General features: G+C 40.0%; 1 protein-coding gene across 2 annotated transcripts in view; it reads left to right on the forward strand.

Moving 5' to 3' along the window:
- Positions 1-27,797, forward strand: part of mcm9 (minichromosome maintenance 9 homologous recombination repair factor) — a 71,493-nt gene that overhangs the window by 31,743 nt on the left and 11,953 nt on the right. For both annotated transcript variants that reach the window (XM_044376538.1, XM_044376537.1), the window contains exons 7-12: positions 11,804-12,004; positions 12,109-12,234; positions 12,488-12,607; positions 12,797-12,971; positions 13,584-13,786; positions 20,649-20,852. In XM_044376538.1, coding sequence (XP_044232473.1) covers positions 11,804-12,004; positions 12,109-12,234; positions 12,488-12,607; positions 12,797-12,971; positions 13,584-13,786; positions 20,649-20,852 — 1,029 coding nt within the window. The remainder of the gene's footprint in view (positions 1-11,803; positions 12,005-12,108; positions 12,235-12,487; positions 12,608-12,796; positions 12,972-13,583; positions 13,787-20,648; positions 20,853-27,797) is intronic.

The raw sequence follows: 27,797 nt of genomic DNA on the forward strand, positions 1-27,797 counted from the left end.
GCAGTGCTGAGACTGTCACTATCAACATCCACATGAATATTAAAATCACCTACTATAATTACTTTATCTGTACTAAGGACTAAATACGACAAAAACTCTGAGAATTCAGATAGGAATTCAGAGTGCGGGCCAGGAGGACGGTACATTATAACAAATAGAACTGGCTGTAAAGTTTTCCAGGTTGGCTGGGAGAGACTAAGAACAAGGCTTTCAAATGAGTTATAATTAAATTTAGGTCTAGGGTTGATGATTAGGCTTGAGTTGAAAATGGCTGCAACTCCTCCTCCTCGGCCAGTGTCTCGAGGAATATGAGTATTAATATGACTGGGGGGAGTGGATTCATTAAGGCTGACATATTCTTCATGACACAGCCAGGTTTCAGTGAGACAAAATAAATCAATACGATGATCTGAAATTAAATCGTTAACTAAAACTGCTTTAGATGAAAGAGATCTAATGTTCAAGAGTCCACATTTAATTATCTTATTTTGTTGTACTATTGCAGTAGTGGTTTTAATTTTTACTAGATTTTCATGAATGACTCTTCTTTTATATACTTTGGATTTAATTGATTTATGTGGTCGGGGGACAGACACAGTCTCTATGTGGTTTTGGGTGGGTAACTGCTCTAATGGAAGCGCAGAGAAGCGTGTAGGACTGCAGCTCTGCCTCCTGGTCTCAACTCTGGGTTGTCATGGTTTTGGTTTACTAATAAACTTGGCCATATTTCTGGATATCAGAGCAGCTCCATCCAAAGTGGGATGTATGCCGTCTCTCCTAATCAGACCAGGTCTTCCCCAGAAAGTCTGCCAATTATCTATGAAGCCCACATCGTTTGCTGGACACCACCTCGACAACCAGCGGTTGAATTGTGACATGTGGCTATACATGTCATCACTGGTCAGATTAGGCAGCGGTCCAGAGAAAATTACGGAGTCCGACATTGTTTTAGCAAATGTACACACCGACTCAACATTAATTTTGGTGACTTCTGATTGGCGTAATCGGGAGTCGTTGCCGCCGACATGGATGACGATCGTACCATATTTACGCTTATTCTTAGCCAGCAGTTTTAAATTTGACTCAATGTCGCCCGCTCTGGCCCCAGGAATACATTTAACTATACATTTAACACATTTAACTGTATCTGTTCGTTCTTTCTTTCTTTCTTTCTTTCTTTATTATCTCGCCACTTCAGACCTAAATTTTACCCCCTAAACATGTTCAAAAACTCACCAAACTTGGCAGGCACATCAGGTCTGGTGAAAAATTTGATAAAATGTAATAATTAACCCCCAAAGTGCCAAAATGTGCTCTATAGCGCCACCTATGTAGCTAATATGGCTGCCACAGCCCGTAGGAATGTCGTAGAGAGATTGAGCCAAAACTCAATTAGTTGTCTCATAAAGACCTACAAATCATACACTGACACCCCTGACCTAAATCCAACAGGAAGTCCGTAATATGCCCATCAAAGTACGACTTTGAGCCAATTTTGGACCCACAAGAAATGCTATCTCCTCCTAGGGCATTAATGGTATCGGCTTCAAAGTTTAATACATGACTTATCACACTGTGCTGAACAAAAGTTATTAAAAACTTTGTAATAACTCGAACGGTTTAGATTTTATAAGCCCCGAAAGTTGGAGTGCCACATTGCACCTTACAATGTAAACCAATGGGGAGGCAATCTCTGGGCATGGACTTTGTGCCCAACTGAGGTGTCTGATGTCTAAATTATAAGTCAGACCACTTTCAAACCTGTATCAATGGATTCGCGATGAAACTTCCTACTAAAATGTGATTTTTAATGTAAGATTTGGCCATAGTCATGGGATTTATGAAGATATTTCCACTAGAAGACTGTGCTGAAATCCTGCTCTCAATCTGACAGGGAGAAGGAGGGAAGAAAGGTGGGGGATGGGTGTGACAGTTGGATGTAACTCAGTTTTATAGGATATAGCAGAAAGGTCTATATACTTACAGCACATTATATACAAACTTTGTATGAAGTTTGGGGTCATTATCATGTATTTTACAATAATTGTAGGTCTTATATGTATAATCAGTAGTGGGGATGACCTATGAGGGGACGGGAAAAATTGAGTGAGGGTGACTGTTAAGTGATAAAGTGCAGTAGAAAAATAAAATCATAACTAAATTTTGTAGCTCTGTACTGCAGTTTTACCTTTATAAAGGCCCGAGCACCTAGCGGTTCGCTCACACTCTCCCTTCAAATATATGAGTATTTTTCTGTGTCCAGCTGCAGTTACTTATTGTCTCTACACACCTGACAGTACACATGTCAATCAAAATTTGACCAGGCAATGTGGGTTAAAAGTAGGGATGCACGATATTATCGGCACGTCATCGGTATCGATCGATAAAAGCTCTAAAATGAAATATTGGCATCGGCGAGTTCTGCCGATTATGAGAGGCCGATATGTCACCTTCCCCTCCGCCGCCTGACTGTGCCTCCCTTAATGGACTGTGTTACCCTGACGGTCCTGGTGTTTCCTCTGCAGGCTCCACTTCACAGAGCTGCCCATCAGACCCGCTGCTTCTTCCCACTAACCTGAATAACAAACCGGTGCTCGGTGCTCTGGCTGGATCCACATGGAGATCCGAGGCTAACAATACGTGGGAGGCTAGCTGGCTGTGCTTCCCTCCGGTCATGCTGCGGCTAACGCTATGCTAACCTCCCAGCTAACGTTAGCCCTGACTCTCCAGGTGGATCCAACTGGAGCACCGAATCCCGGTTAGTTATTCAGGTTAAAGTGGGAAGAAGCAGCGGGTCTGTTGGGCAGCTGAGTGAACTGGAGCCTGCATAAGAAACACCGGGACCGTCAGCATGAAACAGTCCACAGAGGAGCTGCTGTGTTCAGCTGCACAGAAATGAAAGACTTCGGCTGCCACGTTGTACCACTCTGTTTGGGGGGGAAAAAAAAATCTTCTTTTGGTTTATACTGGCGGTTGGCAACCAGCGTATTAGGTGCATTACCGCCACCTTCTGGTCCGTAGTGTGGACTAGAGATTAATCCTGTCTGTCTAATAAACTCAAAGAAAACTCTACTGCTCCACCAATTTAGCAGGTTCATTAAAGTTTTAATGCTGAGCCATGAACTCCAGTCTTCCCAAGTTCTTCCCTCATATATTGTCTTTCTTGATCATAGTATAGCCTATGCTTGCATGCATGTTAGTCTCCTCAGCCAGCTGGAAAAAATATGTGCATATATCGGTATCGGCATCAGCAGTCGGCCACAATGAGTTGGAAATATCAGCATATCGGATATTGGCAAAAAATCCAATATTGTGCATCCCTAGTTAAAGTTCTTTACTTTTCTAAAAATAGAATTTGTTTTACACACAAACTCATTAAGACTTTTCAATTTAATAATTGAAATTCAAGTGAATGGGCCCAAAACTTGCATGATTTTGATGACACAGATGTGAGCAAGACAGACATGTTTCACCCTGCAGAAAATTCTCATCCTCACACTGTTTAGATGTGATGTTTCGCCATGGACGTTGCTATAACTTTATTGTAAATGCTCCAGTCTGCACTAAACTTTACATGTTACACTTTCACGGCCTGAACATGTGTACATGACTTGTATTTTATCAGTGATGCAAACGGGCTGAATAGCACCCCCTACGAAATTTCAGTGAAGCAGCCCCAGCAGCAGGGAAAATAGTGGACAAAGGAAGTGATGTTTATCTCCTTTTTGCACTGTCTGAAAACAGCCCGGGTCTGAAGACATCTACATGCCTGTAACAGAAGCCCTTTGACTGCACCATGCCCCGACGTGCGCAAGGGTGTGAAGGCCAGTCCAACGCTGTTTGCAGCTTTAATTATAAAGGTATTCTTTTTCATTTTCCTGCTTCTTTTTATACATTCAAAGCATCTCTTTAGAAAAAACAAAATTTCTTTGTTTGATGCAAATCTTCAACTCAATTATACCACAAGAAAATAAAATTAAAAACAAATGAATGTACAAACAAAATTGCAGTAAATTAGAAATTAAGAAGTATTCAACTCTCAGTGCTTGATACACAAATTAAATGTATCCTCTGTTGGACCAAAATGCTCTTATTATCAATTATCAGTTCTTGACAGTCTTTGTTTTCCCTTAAGTTATCTTAAGTTTATTAGTCTTATTTGGTCTTGGGTTCTTTCACTTCCAATGTTCCTTTAACGTTGTTTGTCAACTTTGAGTTACTTTATGACATCAGTTGTGGTCAGTTTTTAAGTCTGTCTTTGGCCCAAGAAGAACAAAATAACCTGAGATCTCAGGAAAAATTAAAATAAAATAGAATGCTCCTTAGTTAGGTTCCCATTGATTTGGTTCCTATTGCCCCCTTGGAACGGTGCAACATCCACATGTCAGCATCCTGCCAAGATGAAGGTATCCACAAGCAGCGATGACGATCTGTATGGCAGACGAAGCAGCTCCACTCACAGATAGAATCGTCCCTCAAAAAAACACAAAATGGCCCAAACACAAGTGTTGCAGAGCAGTTATCACACAGTCTGAATTTCCTTGTTTTATCAAATTAGAATTATAAGAATTAAATCTGTACACACACAGAATTAAACCCTTACAATGACTAAAATAAACATGGTAACAGTTTCCATGATGCCCATGTCTATAATGCATCATAAATATACTTATATGTTATAATCTGCCTATAGCACTGTATAATTATAGTTATATGCACTCATAAATACTCATAATGCTTTATAACAATGATCATAACACATTAATATAGCATTATGTAATGACTTATAAAAGTATTATATCTATCATTTTATAATGCATTATCAGTGCTTTTCGCTCATCAGGCAACGAGAACCCCCGCCAGGCCAAAAGAATATTTTTTTAATGCCAAAAATAACGCCAAACATCCATTCATTCAGAAATCAATAGTGTTTGGGAGCCTCTGTGCAGCGCTGTTCCAAAACGTGAATTAACCTCTGTGTTGTTGCCTGGGAAATTCTTGGTAGCGTAGCTCCTTTTAAGGAATACTACGGCACTTACTTACCATGAAATTCTGAAATTAATTGGATTTATTTATTTATTGAATGGGACAGTGTGCATTAAAGATGCACTGCAACAGAGTTAGCTTGAAGCTAATTTGCATCTGTAGTCCCTGACAAAAAACATACAACAGCACAACAACAAACAGTAAAAAGCAAAAAAAAAACCAAATAAACAAAAAAAACCCCACACAGAACACACCATACAAAATACACACAGCACATGGAGGATCTAATAGAACTTACTGAGCGCGCGTACACAAAGTCACATAGTGGAGGGGGGGCCAAACCATTTTCAAGGTAAATTTTGGGGTAATTTCAACAAAATTTCAAATAACTTACTTGCCTATTATATCTACTTACCATGAAAGTTGAGACAAATTTTGAGGTAATTTTGGGGTAATTTCAAATAACTTACTTGCTAATTACCACCTAATTACCTTGAAATTTGTGGAAGTGTTACCGCAAATGTGTGTGGTGTGAGTTGTGAAACTCAATCTGTGTGTGCATAATCAGATTAGATATGTGAGTGTATAAAATAATCTGTAAATGTGTATTGAAATGTGTGAATGTGTATAGAAATCTGCAAATGTGTATTCATATTTGCAAGTGTATCAAGATTTGTGAATGTGTAGACAGATCTGTAAATGCAACACAGATTTGTGAATGTGTAGACGAATTTGTAAAATTTGCATTAGACTGTGCATTACACGTGTAAAAGAATCTAAATATGTATTCAGAAAACACGTGCAAATGGCCTTTTATGTATGATTGAAAAGTATTCAGTTCTAAGAGCTGGAAGCACAGACAAGTCATCAGTCACAACTCAGGTACGCCTCTCAATAGACTGTTTTTACAAACTGCTAGCACAAGCTAATGTTAGCTCACAACAACGTGACAGCATAACAACACTTGACTTGGCTGAGCTTAAAATCATATGATGTAATAATCAGGTATTGGAATTTTTAAAGCTTATTAATAGTTGTCAATAATATTGATTTTAATATTCTAAGTTAATTTGTAGACAAATATTATGCAGTTTTCTTGTCAACTGACATTTTAGAGCAGTGATGACCATCGATCTAACTAGCTTTTCTTGGATCTTCTGTGTCAGAACAACATTCTTACCAGCTGGGTCAGATACTGGTTGTTCTCAGTGTAGCAGATCAAGGAATCTGTTAAATGCATTGATCGGATGGCTGCAGACAAACTCATCATGGCTCCTAATGGTTAATTAAAGCAAAAGTAACTAATCTATCTCTCTGCAGTAGGCATACACTGGTAGGGGTGCAACGGTTCATGAAACTCACAGTTTGGATTCTGTCACGGTTTGAGTCACTGGTCATATCATTTTTCAGATCAGCAAAAACAAAAAAGGGAGGCAAATATAACTTTGCTTTCCATTTATTCTGTAAAACACAAGGAGCTTTTGCCCATGGTCTTAAATGAAAACAACATTCAAGATGTCCAATGGTTAAACAAAATCTTAATATATGTAAAATATCCAATACTCAATTTTTAAATTAAAGTGCAATATGAGGCATATACAGTCCTCCTTAAAACATGGTGGTGAATGAAACAATAGCTTGTGTCCACATCATCAAAACTTGGTGACAACAGGAACACACGTCCTGTCCTGCTCCCTAGCTTGTTGAATAAGCCACCAAACAAACATTGACCGGGGAAAAGTGCACCACTATCATCAGTTAGCAGCTAGATAGCCAATTAGCTGCTCAGCTACAGCACATTAAACAGCATATAAACATATCCAAAAATGTCATGTCGGACCTGTTAGATGCTAATTTGGCTGTTGCTTCTCAAAATCCATGACTTGTAGCTACAGCAGTTTGTGTATTTTGTCTCCAATGAGACAATCTGCAGCCGAATTGTGGGGGGTGATCCGTACAGATCACGGATCAACTACGTTCCATTACACCATTATGCACTAGTGTAAGTTTTACCTATCATCCTCAAACAACCAACACCGGCTTTCAGGCTCTGTCTCATGCTCTTGTGCTGCCCAAACAAGTTAATCCATAAAGCCACGCCTTGATGATAAAATATACATAGCTATATAGGTTTATATATTTATTAAATATTATATATTTGTAGACATCAGAACTGATGCTCTGTTTGTTGCCCACAACTGAATGTACAGTATGTTGAATTTGGTGCTTTATTATATAACAAACATAAAGCAGCAGGATTGATATGTGTATCTCCAATCGAGGCAGCACTGTGCACATTACGCATGTGTCACAGTATCATTAACTTCATTCATTATTTAAATGTCTCAGCCTGGCGACAGGCGTTAGTGAGAATATAACGGTAATTGATGTTCTGTGTTTTTCTGCACATCAGATCGGCAAGATATTAAATAGATTCCAAGTTTATGCAATTAAATTACTTGGAATAAAGTATGAGTCCTCAGAATGAGCCCTGAGCTCCATCAGAGCTGTCAGGACATATTTATAAGTAAAAGTTCAAACTCGGTTTCCTCTAGAGAATAAAACTTAATTTTGTCCTGTCAAGTTATTACAGGGAGTTTCAAGTTTTGATACTTAAATACGTTGCCTCATAATATTTGCAGTGATAATTAGTGGCATACTGCGCACATGAAAGCATAACCATATACTGAACACACCCTGTAATCATTGAATGACAGTATTTAATATGGTAACAGATAACATTATTAACACATTTCACTGTACCATAACTTACTTTATGTTGTTTCATTGCACAGATATCATAACACATGGACAGGAATATCAATGTTTTGTAGGCTAAATCTTAATAGCTTAATTCAGCTAATGAAAGGATTGTCAGCATATTTATGGTGATGTTTATTAAAATTTAAGGCACAATATTGAGTTTTGGGACCTCACAGTGTTCCACGGAGGATAACGTTTTTGTTCCTCAAAAAACATTCACCACAGGGCTTCTCTCCTCTTGGCCCATTTAAATGGTCAGTTCAATCTGCAGATTACGCTCACTTTCATACACTGTCATTGGGACAGTATTCTATCTATCTATCTACAGTGAGGCCTGTGAAAATTCTGTTTACCTCCATTGTAGTGGGATGGAGGCAGACACCTCACCTTGACAAATAACCTGTGAGGCGCAGTTTCAGAACTCTCCACACACGTGTGAATAATATTGCTACAATAATACCCCCATACCAGCTCCTTGAAACAGCCATTAATGTGGCAACTCAAGCTGAGCCCAGTTCCATGTCAAGTCATGTCAATTTTATTTATATAGCGCCAAATCACAACAGAAGTTATCTCAGGGCACTTTTCACATTAAGCAGGTCTAGACTGTATTCTTTAATTTACAAGGACCCAACATTCTCTCATGAGCAAGAACTTGGTGACAGCGGCAAGGAAAAATTCCCCTTTAACGGGAAGAAACCTCAAGCAGAATTAGGCTTTAGGTGGGCAGCCATCTGCCTTGATTGGTTGGGCCGAGAGAAATAGGGAGGGGGAGAGGATAGAGAGAGACATATAAGCGCAGCAACAACAATAATAACAATAACAAATGGTAAAAGGACTGTACTTGTAAAGCGCCTTTCTTCTTCCGATCACTCAAAGCGCTTTTACACTACGAATCATATTCACCCATTCACACACATTTATACGCTGAATGGGTACAGGGGCCACCATGCAAGGTCCCAACCTGCCCATCAGAGGAAATCTAATCATTCACACACATTCTCACAATTAAGTTAAGGTTTAAGTATCTTGCTCAAGGACACATCGACATGTGAACTGGAGGAGCCGGGAATCGAACCACCGATCTACCAATTAGTGGACAACCCGCTCTACCTCCTGAGCCACAGCCGTCCCCTCAATAATAATAGAAATACAACTAAAATTAAGAGCAGCAGCAAGAAAGCACAAAACTATTGGCAACATGTCAAGTTAGTAACATGCATTAATTGTACATGAATGCGTACAGATGGAGAGAGGGAGGAGGAGAAAGGAGCTCAGTGCATCATGGGATGTCCCCTGGCAGACATATAGCTCTAGACATATAGCAGCATAACTAGGTGCTGTTCCAAGGCAAGTCAGGACTGGCCCTAACTATAAGGTTTATCAAAAAGGATTTAAGCCTACTCTGAAACATCAAGAGGGTGTCTGCCTCCTGGACCGAAACTGGAAGATGGCTCCACTGGAGAGGAGCCTGATAGCTGAAGGCTCTGCCTCCCGTTCTACTTTTGGAGACTATAGGAACCACAAGTAAGCCTGCATTCTGGGAATGCAGTGTTCTATTGGGGTAATAGGGTACTATGAGGTCTTTAAGATATGATGGTGCCTGACTATTAATGGCTTTGTAGGTGAGGAGAAGGGTTTTAAATTTTATTCTGGATTTTACAGGGAGCCAGTGCAGAGAAGCTAAAATGGGAGAAATATGATCTCTTTTGCTAGTTTTTGTCATTACACATGCATCTGTATTCTGGACCAGCTGGAGAGTTTTTCGAGACTTGTTGGGGCAGCCTGATAATAAGGAATTGCAATAATCCAGCCTAGAAGTAACAAATGCGTGGACTAGTTTTTCTGCATCTTTTTGGGACAGGATGTGCCTGATTTTTGCAATGATATGTTGGTGAAAAAAGGCAGTTTATGAAGACATATACTGATCAAAAATAACTCCCAGATTCCTTACAGTGGTGCTGGAGGACAGGGCAATGCCATCTAGAGTAGCTATATCAGTAGATTATGTGTTTCTAAGATGTTTAGGGCCAAGCACATTAACTTCAATTTTGTCTGAGTTTAGTAGCAGAAAATTGCAGGTCATCCAGGTCTTCATGTCCTTAAGGCATGCTTGGAGTTTAGTTAACTGATTGGTTTTATCTGGCTCCATTGATAAATATAATTGGGTATCATCTACATAACAATGAAAATTTTATGGGGTGTTTCCTAATATTACCTAAAGGAAGCATATATAAGGTGAATAGTATTGGTTCAAGCACAGAACCTTGTGTCTAACTTTTGCGTACATGGATGATTCATGATCAGCGTGTACAAACTGAAATTGATCTGACAAATAGGACTTAAACCAGCTTAATGTAATTCCTTTAATGCCAATGAAATGTTTAAGTCTCTGTAATAGGATGTGATAGTCAGTGGTGTCAAATGCAGCACTAAGATCTATCAAGACAAGTAATATATATATATATATATATATATATATATATATATATATATATATATATATATATATATAAAATGTCAAGTAAACTATTTATTACTATTGTTGTTACAGTCACATAACTGATTGGTGACTGCTTTCTCAAGGATCTTAGAGAGAAAGGGAAGATTAGATATAGGTCTATAGTTGGCTAAAACACCTGAATCAAGAGTAGGCTTTTTAAGAAGAGATTTAATGACAGCTACTTTAAAGGACTGTGGTAAATAGCCTGTTACTAAAGACAGATTTATCATATCTAGTGCTAACTAAGGGTAAGACTTCCTTAAGCAGCCTAGTTGGGATGGGGTCTAAGAGACGGGTCAATAGATTAGATGAAGAAATCGTTGATGTTAGTTCAAGAAGGTCAATTGGAGAAAAACAAACTAAATATCAGGTTTTACAGCTGTTTCTAAGGTTCCTGTGTTTGGGGATAAATCAGTACCTGCAGGTGATGAATTTTATCTCTAATAGTAAAGAAGCTCATGAAGTCATTACTATTGAGAGCTATAGGAATACTTCAATAGATAGATCAATAGAGTTATGACTCTTTGTCAGCCTGGCCAAAGTGCTGGAATGGAACCTAGAGCTGTTTTTATTCTCCTCTATTAATGATAGGTAATAGGCAGCTCTGGCATTACAGAGGGCCTTCTTATATGTTTTAAGACTATCTTGTCAGACTAAGTGAGATTTGTTCCATTTTGGTGAAACGCCATATCAAGTTTTGGCGATGTTTGCTTTAATTTGCAAGTTTTGGAATTATACTATGGATTTAACCTCTTTTGTTCTATTATCTTCTTTTTTAAATGGGCAATGGAGTCAGGTGTCATTTGCAGTGAGCCTGTGGCACTATCAACAAGATGATCAATTTGGGAGGGACTAAAGTTAGCATAAGAGTCCTCTGTTGTATTGAGACATGGCATTGAATTCAATGCTGATGGAATCGCTTTCTATAACTTTGCTACAGCACTATCAGATAGACATCTAGTGAAGACATTTTTGTCTAATGGCACATAGTCCAGTAATAGGAATTCAAAAGTAATTAAATAATGGTCTGATAAAATAGGATTTTTACAGAAAGCCAGTTGAGTCTAATAATGAGATAAACGCAGTGCTAAGGCTATCATTATCGACGTCCACATGACTATTAAAGTTACCTACTATGATTACCTTATCTGTACTAAGAACTAAGTTTGATAGAAACTCAGAATTCAAATAAAAGAGTATGGGCCAAGAGGACAGTACACTATAACAAATAAAATTGGCTGTAAAGTTTTCCATGTTGGGTGTGAAAGACTAAGAACAAGGTTCTCTAATGAGTTATAATCAAGTTTAGGTTTGGGTTGATTAACACAGGCTTGAGTTGAAAATGGCTACAACTCCACCTCCTCGGCCAGTGTCTCGAGGAATGTGAGTATTAATGTGACTGGTGGGAGTGGATTCTTTTAGGCTAACATATTCTTCATGACATAGCCAGGTTCCAGTAAGACAAAATAAACCAATATGATGATCTGAGATTAGATTGTTTATTAACAGTTTATTTGTTTATTGTTTATTAACTGTATGTGGTGCTCCCAGGAGATGATGTGACTGTTTACGGGGTGATGTGCCAACGCTGGAAACCCTTTTATGATGGCAGTCGCTGTGATGTGGAGCTGGTCCTTAAAGCTAACAACATAGAAGTCAACAATCAGCATGGTGCTGCTGCTCTGCTCATGGAGGATGTTCAGAAAGAATTTGAAGACTTTTGGGATAGCTACAAACATAATCCCATAGCTGGTATGTAAGAATTTGCCTCGTAACACTAAAAATTCTACTGTATGCCCTGTTTTATTTTAATTTCTATTTAAATTTATTTAAAAATTGTTATTCTCTATCTGTAGGTAGGAACCAGATCTTGTTGAGTCTATGCCCACAAGTGTTTGGCATGTATGTGATTAAACTGGCAGTGGCTATGGTGTTGGCTGGTGGGGTACAGAGAACAGATTCTTCTGGGACCAAGATCAGGGGTATCTCTCTTGTTTCTTTTGTGTTTAGATTAGGCAACTGAAAAGGACACCTATATCTCAGTTTTATTAGCATTTTGTGATAATTACTGTGACTTTATGGTTTTAAATACATCTCAGCACACTTATTATAAATTATTATGAGGTATATGCAAACTGCCACAAATGATTTCCATATGTTGATTTTTATCACTGGAATATACATAGTCCTCTGGGGAATGCTGTCTCACTGTGAAGTTAATCTTGTCTTCTTTAGGTGAATGTCACATGTTGCTCGTTGGTGACCCTGGCACAGGGAAGTCTCAGTTCTTGAAGTATGCAGCTAAGATCATGCCTCGCTCTGTACTCACAGCTGGAATTGGATCAACAAGTGCAGGTATACCCTGTTCAACTGTCAGCTCTCAGGTTAAAGGGGTTTGTCTTAAATGCCTTATACTAGCTATTTATCAGGAATTTGTTATCAACAGCATGATGTTCTAAGATAAAGATTTGTATATGCTTACATAAAAATCCAATCAGTTTATGTATTTCTGGATTTGTTGATACATAATGTCATTTGTTGAAGGACTGACAGTAGCAGCGGTGAAGGATGGAGGTGACTGGCATCTGGAGGCAGGAGCCCTGGTCCTGTCAGATGGTGGTTTGTGCTGCATTGATGAATTCAACAGCATCAAGGAACATGACCGCATCAGCATCCATGAAGCTATGGAGCAGCAGTCTATTAGCGTGGCCAAAGCTGGGTAGGACAGTTGTGCATATATCCACACGCTCATAGAATGCAACTCTAGGCGAAGAACACCACCATGCATCAAGTTTTAAATGGGGCTGGGTGGTAATGAGGTATACAAGGTAATAGTTCTTTTTTCCATTGTAAGAAAAATTAGATTTTGACAGTATTGGATCTAGACATCCTGTGTGAGTAAAATTTCAGAAATGTCCTCTAACCAGGATGCTCCTAATGAGCTCAGGCCCACCAGACACATCCTCATCCTCTTCCTGAGTGAGTAATCACACAGGATGTCTAGGATGGAATCAAATTACTGGATCTGCGAAAAAAGTCACCATCCCTAAAGCATTTGTTTAAAGGCCCAGTGAAGTGCAACCATCCAGTTGAGGCAAGAGACATAGCAGTGACCAAAGTTCAGCATTTAGTGATTTGATTCTTCCTCTAGTTCCCCACAACATTATTCAAAATAGCTGGTAATACTCAAAAACATAGTACTGCTAAACCCTTATTTACCCTTATATAGACCACACACAATATTCTTATTGGTAAGCAAGGTTAAAGATGGACAGCAACACTTTTCTATTCACCCTTGTATCCTCCTTTACATTGTCTCTCTTCTCTACAGTATGGTGTGTAAACTGAACACTCGAACCACCATCCTGGCAGCAACCAACCCCAAAGGCCAGTATGATCCCAACGAGCCACTGTCTGTGAATGTAGCTCTGGCCAGCCCTTTGCTGAGTCGTTTTGACCTGGTTCTGGTTCTGCTGGACGCCAGAAATGCAGAGTGGGATCGCATCATCTCCTCTTTTATTCTGGAGGACAGAGGTAGAGAATTTGCTTTTGAATTTAGTAGAACATTGGAAATAAAATGCTTAAAGCAAAACAATTTAAAAATGAATTTGAATTATATTAATATTTTAATGAAGGTTATTGTGATACTTAAAACAATAACATCATTATCATTATGTTTCTGCAATGCCAGCTGTATGTTGATACGTCATCCCAGGTAAAAATCAGTATATCTGTAATGTTAAGTATATCAGTAGTATTTATAAATACAGTTCTGAAAAAAATACACATTGAAAATAGATCTTCAATACCTATGAACATAGATTTATTGAAAATTTCAGTTGTTTTAGCAGAATGCTGAAAAATGGACTCAATAAGGTAAGCAGTGTTTCCCCTATAATTGTACAGGCCTGGTGGGCGGCCAGGCCAAAAAAGATCTTTTTTTTAATGCCAAATAATGCCAAATATCCATTCATTTGGAAATCAGTAGTCTTTGGGATCCTCTGTGCAACGCTGTTCCAAAACATGAGTCAACCTCTGTGTTGTTGCCTGGGAAACTCTTGGTAGTGTAGCTGCTTAAAGGAATAGGGTAGTGCATTGCGTGTGCTTAGTGGTTGAGTGAGTGGCAGAAAAGTGACGGTGAATGTGAATGGAGCATAGGAAAAGGTTAGCAGTAAGTTTTCTATCTGGCAGTAAATGTATAGTATAGGCTACAATGTGTCAGTTAATTAATGCTGCAGCTTCTTAAGACCAAGCAAAGTCTTGTCTGTTGTTTCCTCAATTGCTGGAACAGTGAAGGGGGTTAGTCTTGAAGTTAGTAACAATGGGTTACTTGACCAGACTCACTTAAGGTGGACTGGCCTTTAAGGTGGACCACCTATTCTCATTGTAGTGTCAATCTCAGCCGTTCCTAAACGGAAAACGGAGAAATGTGTGGCTGCTGAGTCTCTCCCAAGTTTAGCTCAGCACATAAGGATGAATTATTAGTGGTCCAATAGCAAGTAAATGCCAGAACAGTTGAAGGAAAGGCTCTTTCTGATGCTAAAGCTAGAAAGAAAAAGTAGAGATAGTCTGTGTGAAAGGAAGCTTGAAAAGTTGATGAAAAATGTATGCCTATTAACATCTATTTGGCTGATGTTACACCTATAAATTACTCTGGGCTAATAAACAGTATGTAAATATTTTTCTAATAAAAGGGCAGCAGATGGCATACATTTTATTATTCATCATTATGTCACTGAGTCCTAAAAGATATTCGTGTGTAGAATGTCACCTCATATTATCCTGAGCTGCAATGATGAATAAAAGTGGAAAAGTTATCTACACTAAAGCACTTCATTAGTGAATTATTCATTTAGATAAATTTGGTGCAGACACGGGCAAAACAGTCCCTGTGGTCTAACGCCGAGTCGGCACAGCAGTTGTTTCAACTGTGTTTCAGTTGTCTATCACGGGTCTGAGGCAACAGTTACACCTCTATTTTAATCAATACAGCTGCCTGTTGTATGTCTGTTGTATGCTTCAAATCTATTTTCCTCTGTTTTTGGCATGTACAGTACCAGTCATTTTTGTCACAATGTCATATATCTATACCGGGGCTCGGTGCTCTGGTTGGATCCAAACGGCGAGCCGGGGCTAGCTGGGAGGCTAGTGGAGCGTTAGCCACAGCATGAGGGAAGCATAGCTGTTAGCCTCCCAGCCCCGGCTCTCTGTTTGGATCTAACTTGAGCCCTGGTTTGTTATTCAGGTTAAAGTGGGAGGAAGCAGCGGGTCTGTCAGGCAGCTGAGTGAAGTGGAGCCTGCGGAGGAAGCACCGGTTAGCCCCGGTGGGTTAGCCCACACTACAGTGGGCAAGGAAATAAAACCAATTAATCAATAAGTACAAACACTGTTGATTTCTTCCCGTGGAGCCAACATGCAAACTATTTTGGTTCAGTAAATTTCAGCTGTCAGTTAGCCTGGTGAAGGCAGGTTAGCTGGGCCTCCATCAGCAGCTGCTCAAGCACCGCCTGTTGGAGGCGTTTAGGGTGGGGTCAAAACGCACCGCTGTAAAGAAAAGGGGTGTGCTAGATTTGTAACACAAAACAAAATGAGAGCATCATTACGAAATGACAATAATAAACAATAATTGTTTCATCTCAATTATCTTGTTTTCATCATAGTTGGAAGCCAAAATCGTAATCGAAAATAAAATTTGATTAATCGCACAGCCCTACTTTATGTTGGTTTTTCCATTAATTTGTAACTTTTCTGTATATATATCAGCATAAAAATTTGAGTGAAAAGTTGAATCTTTGAAAAATGAGCATGAATTTTAGAAAATCTCAGTATTTGGTATGCCCCCCTTTTTGCTTTAATGACACTTTAATGCACTCAAGCTGGCATGGACTCCACAAGTTTGTACAAAACCTGATGACCCATGTTATACTAGTATGATTTGACAATGTTCCAAAGAGCTTCTTGTGATGTCACAGAATGTTTGTCTTTCTCAGTGTATAAGTATCCCCATAAATGTTCAGTGGGGTTAAGGTCAGGTGACTGGAGGAAAGTCCATGACAGTCAGGACTCCTTGTTCTTCTTTGCTCTATAAGTAGTTCTTGCAAAGCTTTGAGTTGTGTTTGGGGTTGTTATCCTGAGGATATGAACCCTGAATGAACCCTGAGGAAAATGTGTTGCCATGTGTAAAGGTGATACCAGCAATACATGGTGCTCAAGCATACACTGATTACATGACTTGCCCACTGACCCCACTGTTGTTTTGCTTTTTAAAAAAAATAGAAATAAAACCCATTTAGTTCATTTTTGCTGGTCAGTGCACATGTTCATCAAATAAACTTGCTAACTAAGCTTGTTATCAATACTTAGTCAGACGACAGATGCTGCAATTATAAACTGAAAGTGCCTGCTCCATGACCGTCCGCAGCTGCAGGAGAGTTGCAGAACAGTGTAGCAGAGTGAGATGTCCGTCATCCCTCCTGCTCTCTGCTGTAAACATACGTAGCTGTTAGCGAGCAGCTGCTCTCATGTCTCCCCAGGCTTGGTGCTTGTCTTTGGCAGAAACTCTCCCACTGTCTGCCTGCTCAGCCTGCTCTCGGATGGTAAGCGGGTTACACCGGTAGCTGCAGCCTCACTGTCACATGCTCTCTCTCTCTCTCTCGACTGCACACTCACTACACACTGAGCTATTCCTTAAAGAAGCTATGCTACCAAGAGTTTCCCAGGCAAGGACACATAGGTTGACTTGTTTCACAATAGTGCTGCACAGAGGCTCCCAAACACTATTTATTTCCAAATGAATGGATATTTGGCATTATTTTTGGCATTAAAAAAAATATTTTCTGGCTTTGCGGGGGTTCTTGTTGGCCTGGCAGCCGGCCAGGCCTGTATAATTATAGGGGAAACACTTTGTTTGAGAGTTCCATGCACTGCCCCCTTACAAACCTTTGGTCTAGCCATGATTGTCATAACTTTTTTTTTTTTAAATGGTTCTATCCTCAAACTTTCTGATAATTTCCAGGTTTACATGAAAATATTAGAGATGTTCAATGTGTTCTCAGTTAATTGGAATTTCTTGCTTCTCAATGCTTTGAGACCATCAGTTGTGTTGTGTTGAGGTAGTGTTGGTATTCAGCAAATAGCCTTATTCCACCACTGTAGTAATCCATATTATGGCAAGTATTGCTCAACTAAGTAAAGACAAACAACAGTCCATCATTACTTTAAGACAAGAAAGTCATACAATCCAGAAAATTTCAAGGGAGAGACTGCGTGAATTTAGTCTCGCATTACCAGACAATCGGCGATCTCCCCACCTATGTATCATCTGGGAATTTCTAAATGCAATGTAGTTGCTTGAACAGCAGCATGTACGGTTGCTAACAAACCTACGTCCCTTACATTTTGTCAAGGACATGCCTTACTGGAAATGATGCTCCTACCCCATTCTCCTCTTTAGTGATCTGCATGTTAACACCTCAATATGAAGGGCCGCCCTAAAGACTTTGGATTGGTTCTGCAATTAAGGATTTTTAAAACTCTCAAATTGTTTCCACCCACTTTTAACAACAAAAGCTGGGAGATTATCCTCAGTCTCTGGTTGAGTAACGCGTTTAGAGAGTGTCTTGTGAGTCTAACTTGAATCAGACTTTCATGGTTGAATTGCTGCAAAGAAACCACCACTGAGGGAGACCAAAAGGAGAAAAGAATTGCTTGGGCCATGAAACACAAGGAAATTCTGCACTTTGGTCTGATGAGTCCACATTTGAGGTTTTTGGTTCCAGCTGCTGTGTCTTTGTGAAACACACACAGAAGGAGACTAGATGGTATCTGTATGTGTGGTTCCCACCATAAAGCATGGAGGACAAGGTGTGATGGTGTGGGGGGGCTTTGCTTGTGACACTGTTGGCAATTTATTCTGAATTCAAGGCACACTTAATCAGCATGGCTACCACAATATTCTGCAGCGACACGCCATCCCATCTGGCTTGTGCTTAGTGGGACCATCATTTGTTTTCCAACAGGACAATGACCCAAAACACACCTCCAAGCTATGTAAAGACTGTTTGACCAAGAAGGAGAGTGATGGAGTGCTGCATCAGATTAGAGGGCTGCATTGGGATCGAGGTCCTGCGGGACCCAATGCAAATCTTGCGGTAGTGGGCGGTTTTAACTTTGCTGTGGGTGGGAGCAGGCGGTCAAAAATTAACTGCGGGTCCTGGGATTTAGCCAGCGCAGCAGGCAGGCTCAGTGCTCAGTGCCAAGTACTCAGTCAGTGCTCCTCTTGGTGCTCCCTGACACCGCTACCTGCTGCTGCTCCTCCTCACACACATACTCATACACACTCGTGAGCGCGCACCACTGGCTGCTGCATCCTGCTGATTTAACCTGAATGAACAAAGAACAGAAAGACCAAACAATGTGTGCATATTGCATCATGCGATTACTACTTTTGCACTCTTTTAGGATGTAATGGACGAGTTGTAAGCTTGCATCAAATTACATGCCATCATCATCAGGAGCGCTACTCCTGATCAGTGCGTTAAAAGACACAAGGGAAACAAAATGAAACAACCTCAGCAAAACGAACAACCACAGTAAACAACACATGGTCTAAAATAATAAGAAGGTTAAAATAAATAAATACAATGTAATTTTGCCCTAGAACAGACGTAGCTTACTTATTGCAATAGAATAACTGTAATTATTGCATTAGTTTAATTAGTTTGAATGTAATTATGCACTAGAACGTAATTTCACTACTTCATTACCGACAGGTATGCTCTCTATTGTGTGGGCATGAATGTTCAGAATGTTTGCGAGTGTGGGCGGGAGTGGACACAAACATTGCGTGAGGGGGTGGGAGTGTATCTCACACTTTGTGGGAGTGGGCAGTAATGGTCAGAAATCGGACAGGAGCAGGAATAATAAAACAGTCCCGCGCAGGGCTCTACATCAGATGGCTGTTGAAAAAGCATTCCAGGTGATGACCTCATGAAGCTGTCATGAAGCATACAGTGGTTACTTTGAGGAATCTAAAATATGAAAGATATTTTGGTTTGTTTAATACTTTTTTGTTTACTACATGATTCCATATGTGTTATTTTATATTTTTGATACCTTCAGTATTGTTCAACAATGTATAAAATAGTAAAAATAGAGAAAACCCTTGAATGGGAAGGTCAAGTCAATTTTATTTGTATAGCACCAAATCACAACAGAAGTTATCTCAAAGCACTTTTCACATAGAGCAGGTCTAGACCATACTGTTTAATTTACAGAGTCCCAACATTTCCCATGAGCAAGCACTTGGTGAAAGTGGTAAGGAAAAACTTGCCTTTTAATGAGAAGAACCCTCAAGCAGAACCGGACCAAGGGGATGGCAGGTGATCTGCAGCCACAGGGAGCAGGCAGTTTGCAATTGAAGGTCTCCTGTTAGACGAGAAAGCACAAAGCTCCAGGGAGGATGCCAAATTAGTAACATGCATTAATGGGGCATGAATGCGTATAGATGGAGAGAGAAAGGAGGAGAGAGGAGCTCAGCGTATCATGGGAAGCTCCCGGCAGTCTAGGCCTGTTGTGTGAGACCACATTCTACTGTGTTTTTATTGCACTAACCAGGAGTAGCACTCATAATTTCGTTGTGTACAATACAATGACGGCAAAGGCTCTCTATTTATATTTCTATTTTCTATAGCAACATAACTAGGGGCTGGTCCAAGGCCAACCTTGGCCGGCCTTAATTGTAAGCTCTATCATGGCAGGTGTGTCCAAACTACTGACTGGTACTGCAGTGATAGTGTGTTGGGCTCTGAGTGTAGGTCCAATGGGTGACCTGTGCCTGATGCCAAACACACAAATGGAGCACTAGCTGCTGGTCTGCTAATGTTCTGCTCATACTACGACTCCTGTGCAGACATTGCACAAAGCTGTATCTAATCTTGGCAGTGTGCGGTGTCTGAAGTCATATGAACCTGCCCAAAGGTGTGTTAAACAAATATCATGCTTTCTGTTATTTTATTTTATTTTTTTACTGTTATGATGTTGAATGTCTACATTAAACATGATTTTGGATGTTTGTGTTGATAATTGATGTTTGATGTTAAAAATTATGTCAAAGGGCTATGTTAAACATGGTCAAAGGTCCAAAACTTGAGTTTTTTTTAACTGTAAATCATGCAAGAGATATACCAGTATTGCTTTGGGGTGCTTGTATCCTGTTATACTTGCAAGTCTCATCATTGTTTTTGTTAAGGTATGGTTTGAGTACCTTTATTGTAATCCTATATTGTAACATCAATAATGACATAATGGTTTTTATTTTTTTCCATCACACATCCTGTCCTTGAAATGCTTTATGATGAAAGTGGTAAAATATCAGTCCTCTTAATTTCTTTCTCAGTGCTGCCTGCTGAGTCCTCCAGCCTGTGGTCCATGGAGAAAATGAAGGCTTATTTCTGTGTAATCAAACGCTTGCAGCCACAGGTGTCTGAGGAGGCCAACTGCATCCTGACGCAGTACTACCAGCTACAGAGACAAAGTAACAGCCGCAGTGCTGCCCGCACCACAATCCGCATGCTGGAGAGTCTCAGCAGACTGGCTGAAGGTGAGGATGGAACTTTGACTTAATTTTAATTCAATGATTTTGAAATCAATTTAAACCTTAAGTTGGTTGACTTTGAGTTGATCTCAGCCTTTGCTGCACAGAAAAGATTGAGCCGGGCAGGAAGTCAGACACAGAAACAGCATAGGGCGTCTGGTCAATTTTCAAAACAAAACACACTGTGCAGACTCCCAATCGTATATCAACAATAAACACAATTAAAGCAGACAAATAAAGAAACCATTTAACTACGTAGCCTACTTACTCATAGTAGACGCATGAAAATCAAGGAAAAAATACCAAATCAACAAAATCTCAGCAAGTCAACATAATCGGGCAGTTCAATTGTGCTGCTTCTGTAGTAATTACGGTAGCCTTGGGCTTGTTGGCTTTGCCTTGGGGCTACTGTAATTACTGTAGCAGCAGCACAACTGTATTTAAAAGGTGGCTGGTTTGACCGCAGTTAAAATGCTCCGCTTCTTAAAAGCTCCCATTGGGGTATGAGGTGCAGTGTGTAGAATTTAGTGGCTTCTAGTGGAATGGACTTGGCAGAATTTTCATAAGTGTGTTACCTTAGAATCAGCCCTTCATATCTACACAGGGAGTAGGTCCTCTTCCACGGAGCCTGTCATGTTGTACCGCCAAATTTCTATAGTAGCCCAGAATGGAAAAACTGAACACTGGCTTTAGAGAGGGCCTCTCACACTTCTTGTGAATTTTACGGTAAGTTCTCCTACACGCTTGGAAGGGGAGGGGCAGGGGTATTCAGTTGGTTGGAGTTTGCAACCTCACTGCTACATGCCACTAAATCCTACACACTGCACCTTTAATCTTTTCAACACAGAGAGAGGAGGTCACTACAAGTCACTACTTGTACTGAGGACTACCACAGGGTCTATAAGAGGCTGGCCCTTTTCTGGGCTTGCACAGTCTATTGCGGTTTCAAACCTTGGCCAAGGAGCTCAAGACTATCAAACTGTTATCAATTAAATGAAAACATCTATGTAAAATACCCATCGCCTGTCCACTCAACGATTATACCAAGAACTTAATGTTTCAATGTATTGTGTAGCTGGTTTACATCTTGCTTGTGTTACACTTAGTTAACCCTGGTTACCCATCATACAAGCAAGCAGCGATTTACGGGTTAAACATTTTTGCGCTCAACAGGTGGAAGCAGATCAATCATAAATTAAAGCTGCAAACAGCAACAATCGGGTTTCCACCTTCATGAAGATGAGCAGCATTTTGATAATTGTATACTCAAAGTGCTGCCATTTGTCCCTCCTTCATCAGATGTGAACGAAACTCGGTGTGTATGTTCAGGAGATAGTCTCCAGTGAGTTTAAGCAGGATTGCTCAAAGGCATCTTGAGTTATGAGCAAATATGTGATAGGCCACGCACTGATCAATATGACACGTCAGGTTTTGGTTAATACTTGCCAACAGAGCATGCACACCAATTTTGGTGAAATTCTGTCCACCAGGTTTTCTGTGGTCAACCTGTTCCCAATGACGAACTGAACATATGTACCAAGATTAATGATCGGACAAATGGTTAATGAGTTATGGCCAATATTCTCCCCGCCCTTTGCAAAGATATTTTGGTTGATGGCAGCCATGCTTTTCAACCGATCTCACTAATTTACAATAGAAATGTGTATCTCTGTCCCCCAAGGCTGTATACCATATTTGGTGTTGATCAAGTCAAAATCCAAAAAGTTCTATTCATTTAATGTTTTTGAGTTTGGGCAAATTAGCAAAAAAATCTGTCATGGTCCTGTCAAGTTTTCTGTTTGAGTGCAGGACTGTCATCTGAAAACCATGGCGCTGATTTAATCCGAGTACGTTTTCTGGTTGTAAGAGGAGCAACAGTGTCAAATGTTTTGAGCAAGGCACTATTCAGATTGTCTGTGAGATGATTAAGGGAATCAGAATTTGCACTACAGGAGTCAAGTATATGAGGTCAATACTCAGCCAGTATGGACCTAGCAGTGGTGTCAATACAGTAAGTATATGTGTCAGGCTCTGAACACTTAGTTGAAGTGCAGAGAGAAGCTTTGAAAAAGACACAGGAGTGATCAGAAACTGGAACCTGTAAAATAGATGACACGTCGACATCAATACCCTTTGTAAAAATAAGGTCCGGTGTATTTCCACTGTTGTGAGTAGCATTCTTCACATGTTGAGTAAAGTCTAGACTTGTAACAAGGTCCATAAATTCCATTGCTCTAGAATATGAACAGTCATTTATTGGCAAGTTGAAATCACCCAGTAAAATTACTCTATCATATTTGACAAGAGCAACTGACAAAAATTCTGAAAACTCAGACAGAAAGCTGTTCTTTAGTTTTTTTTAATAAACAATAACTATAGCAACTTCTGATCAACCCAAGTCAGTTTCAGGCTTAAAATAACATCTTCCAGTTAGGCCCTGCCCACTTCTGGTTTAAGTCCCACCTTACTGACCACCTTCCCTGCCCTACATCTCCCCAACTGTCCCCCACTTAGCCCCTAGTCTCAGTTCTCCCAAGTCTGAAGCTTTCCAACCTCATAGTAGGAATGGAAAGATCCACTAGTGTTCTGGATCCCATCCCATCCAATCTTGTTAAAGACTGTCTCCCAGACTATCTCCTCACTCATTACAGAAACTCTTCTTTCAGCTCTCAGCTCTTCAGTCCCCCAAACACTCAAATTGGCTGTTGTCATTCCCATCCTCAAAAAAGTTGGACTCAACCCTGATATGTTGAGCAAAATCTGGCCCATATCGAATGTCCTGTTTTTGTCAAAGATACTGGAACATGTTGTCGTTTCTCAACTTAAAGCCCTCCTCATCCCCAGTGATCTGTTCAAACCGTTTCAATCTGGTTTTCACACACAGCATAGCACAGAAACCGTCCTCCTCAAAGTCACCAGCATCCTCCTCCTCTCCTCAGACTCTGGTCACCTCAGTGTAACACCTAGTTCAATAGGTAGAATACAAATTTCAGTATTGAGTTTGATGGTGGACCAAATGCCAAGGCTTGACTGCTGGAGCAGGATGGATGATAAATGAGACCAACTCAGTAAGTTTCGTTTAACGTATATTGAAAATGCAATACAACCTATCACCTCCAACTTGGTGTCAGCACGCACCATTAAATTGTGAGACTTCAGTGTTAAAATCTTTTATTCTCCTTGCGGGATATGCAGGAGCAGTGAAGGCACGTCTATCCTACCACTCGAGCAGAATCAGCAAAGTTCATAGTCCATCCAATGAATTTCAGATTCTCTTGACATCAGTCGTCATAGTGGATCCTTTTACGGAGGCTTGCCATCTTTGGATTTGATCATTGTTGAATCATACATGAAAAATCTTACCTGTACAACACAGTCACATTGATATTCAAAAATCTACATCCAAATTCCTTATCTTTTGTTGATTCATCACACTAGTAAATTTTGATGAATTATTTTAACAGAGGGAACAAGAAACGGGGCTCTCCTTAAGCTGCAAAATGGTGGCCGTGTGGTGCTGTGGAGTAAAAAACTTTTATGAGTGCATTGCATTGCACTTTCGACAATGTCAATATAACCCTTTATTATTTACATATGATTTTACAACAGGCTAAGTACATCTTGTAGAAGATCCAGCCTTTACAATTTCACATGTAACACTTGCCACTTGCTCAGTGCTAGCCGATAGCATATCACGGTTATGAGTTTAGGTTAACAATTTCTGTTTGTGATCAAAAGTTATTAAAAGATTTAGTTATCGTTGGAGTGTGTGGCCGTGGCGTGGCATTGAGTTTTGATGTTTTGCCACAACAGAGGAAATCGCTATAACTTCATTGTAAATGCTCCAGCCTACACCAAATTTCTCATGCTTGATAAGAATCCTGTCCTGAACACATCTATATGTCAATATTGAGGCATAGTCATAGCGCCACCTGCTGACAACAGGAAGTTAGCCTTATATGACAAACATCATCTGATTCACATCTTGAAAAAACTGGTGATTTTTAGCGTTTTTTTGGCCATTTCGCATACCTTGTGTTTTAACAAACTCCTACAGAATTCATTGTAACGACTTCAAAATTAGTGTGTGTCATCTACACTAGTGTATGATCAAAAGTTATCAAAAGATTTAACTAGCGTTGGAAGCGTGTGGCCGTGGTGTGGCGTTGAGTTTTGATGTTTCGCCGTGACAGACGAAATTGCTATAACTTTAGTGTAAATGCTCGAGTCTACACCAAACTTTACTTGTTTGATAAGACTCCCAGCCTGAACACGTCTTCATACCAATATTCAGTCAGTGATGCAAACTGGCTCCATAGCGCCCCTTACGATATTTCAATGAAGCAGCCCCAGCAGCAGGCAAAACAGCAAACAAAGGAAGTGATGTTAACCTTCTTCTTTCATTCATTCATGAAAACAGCCCTGGTCTGGAGACATCTACATGCCCATGACTGAAGCACTTCGACTGCACCCGACACGGCGTATGCAAGGGCACGAGGGCCCGATCATCGCTGCTTGCAGCTTTAATTCTTCTTCTTCCAAAAGAAACGCATTTTTGAAGGCCTAAACATGCTCAAAAACTTATCAAACTTTGTAGGTTCATCAGAGGTGGTGAAAAATGTAATATTTTTGGGTTTGGGCATGGGTGTGGCAAAATGGCTCGATAGCACCCCCTTGAAAATTTCAAATTCAAAGCCCCCACCTTTAAATTTCACATAGATGAATGAAATTTGGTAGGCACATGCAACATGTCCAGATGCACAAAAAAGCCTCTTGGAGCCACGCCCCAAGTCGAACAAGAAGTTGGCCATTTTGAATTTCATGTGCAATTTTGGTGCTTTTTGCCATCTCCAGGGGTTGTATTTTAATGAACTCCTCCTAGAGCTTTAATCCCGAAAACTTCAAATTTGATCAGTGTCATCTAAAGACCTTTCTGATGAAAAGTTATCAAAATCTTGAGTTTTCACTGAATGCCATTGCCGTGGTGAATTTCGATGTTATGCCATGAAACAGGAAGTTGGTGTAACTCGAAAGTACATCATTCAATCTGCCCCAAATTTCTCATGCTTCATAAGGGTTCTGACCTGAACACATCTATGTGTCAATATTGAGTCATAGTCATAGCACCACCTACTGGCAACAGGAAGTTATGGGTGCTGTACATTTATGACCTGTGTCTAGCAGGATGAACAAATCCACTTCAAATTTGGTCAGAAAAGCCTTAAGACCTTGGTGATGCTATTTTTGAAGATTGTGAGTTTTCATTGAACGCTGTTGCCGTAGCAACTCAGCAACTCAGTGAATTTTGATGTTTTGCCATTGCAAAACAAACTGTTGTAGCTCTACTGTACATGGTCAGATCTTTTCCATATTTCACATGTTTGATAAGAGTCCTGGTCTGAAAACATGTACAGGCCAAAATTGAATCATAGTCACCTACTGGCAACAGGAAGTTATAGGCCCCATACTTTTATTAACTACTCCTAGCAGGTTAACCAGATCCACCTAAGATTTGATCAGCTAAGTTGTAGGACATTGATGATGCTAAATGGTGAAGCTTTTGAGTTTTAATCAAAAGCTGTTGCCATGGCGAGGCATTATTTGCCATTAAACACAAAGCTGTTTTTGAGGGGCTAGGGATGCTTGAAAACTCACAAAACTTGGCCCACCTGTCAGAAGGGTTGTCTTTAGTTGTCTGATATAGCTCTTGGGTTTGGGTGTGGGAAAGTAACTCGAGGGCGCCCCCTAGAAAATTTTTTTAAAAAGTAAAAGCCCCCACCTTTAAATTTGGCGTAGATGGACGAAATTTGGTAGGTACATGTATCATGTCCAGATGCAGAAAAAAGCCTGTTGGAGTCATACCCTGAGTCCAACAGGAAGTCAGCCATTTAAAATTTACCTCGCCATTGTAGCGCTATTTTTTGCAATTTCCAGGCTTTGTATTTTAATGAACTTCTCCTAGAGGTTTAACTCGACCGACTTTAAATTTGGATTATATGCTGTTGTCTTGGCTATGTGCAGGCCTTCAATGTTTCACCATGAAGCGGGAAGTTGTTGCAACTTGAATGTACATTTTCCAACCTGCACCAGATTTCTCATGCTTGATAAGAGTCCCAGCCTGAACACATTTACATGTCAATATTGAGTCATAGTTGTAGCACCATGTACTGACAACAGGATGTTAGGCTGATATAACAAACATCATCCAATTAACATGTAATTTACATGATGCGATCCACACATGATATACAGTGACATGACATATAATTGTGGGTGCTCTCTAGTGCTACATAGAGGATGCAGGAAGTCATATTTAACTGTTTGGTGCAATGAGTAAGAGCCCATACCTGAAGACATCCACATCCCCTTTGACTGCAGCAAATTCCAGCATGCACGAGGATGCGAGGGCCCAATCATTGCTGCTTGCAGCTTTAATTTTCTTTTCTGTTTGTTAGAATTAAGTCAATCAGAGATGACTTAGAGGGGTCTTTTAAGTTTGGTCTGATAAGGTCAGTCATTACTTGAGAAAGATTAATATTCCCACAGGCCTCTTTTAAATAATCAGTCAGATTATTACTAGTCAAGTTCAAATCAACAAGTATAATCAACTCTCAATTTTTATATGGAGCTAAAAGATCAGCTATCTTGTCAACAGCTGAGGAGGAATCAGAGGGAGGTCTATATACACCAACCACAATAACAGAATTATTTTTTGCAATACACACTTTCAGAGTGAAAAACTCAAAACATTTTTCTTCTGTGACTGCATTAACAACAGTACAGGTAAAACAAGCTCTTCGTCTACTGGTAAATGGCCACACCTCCTCTTGAATTTCTGTTCATCTAAAAAGGTTGTAGTCATCTAAGGCTACCTCAGAATCACTCAGAGTGCATCTTAGCCAAGTTTCTGATAATACCACAATGTCAGGATCTGTTTGTGTTAAGATTTTA

This window comes from Thunnus albacares, chromosome 16, assembly GCF_914725855.1.
Source record: "Thunnus albacares chromosome 16, fThuAlb1.1, whole genome shotgun sequence".
Classification (NCBI taxonomy): Eukaryota; Metazoa; Chordata; class Actinopteri; order Scombriformes; family Scombridae; genus Thunnus; species Thunnus albacares.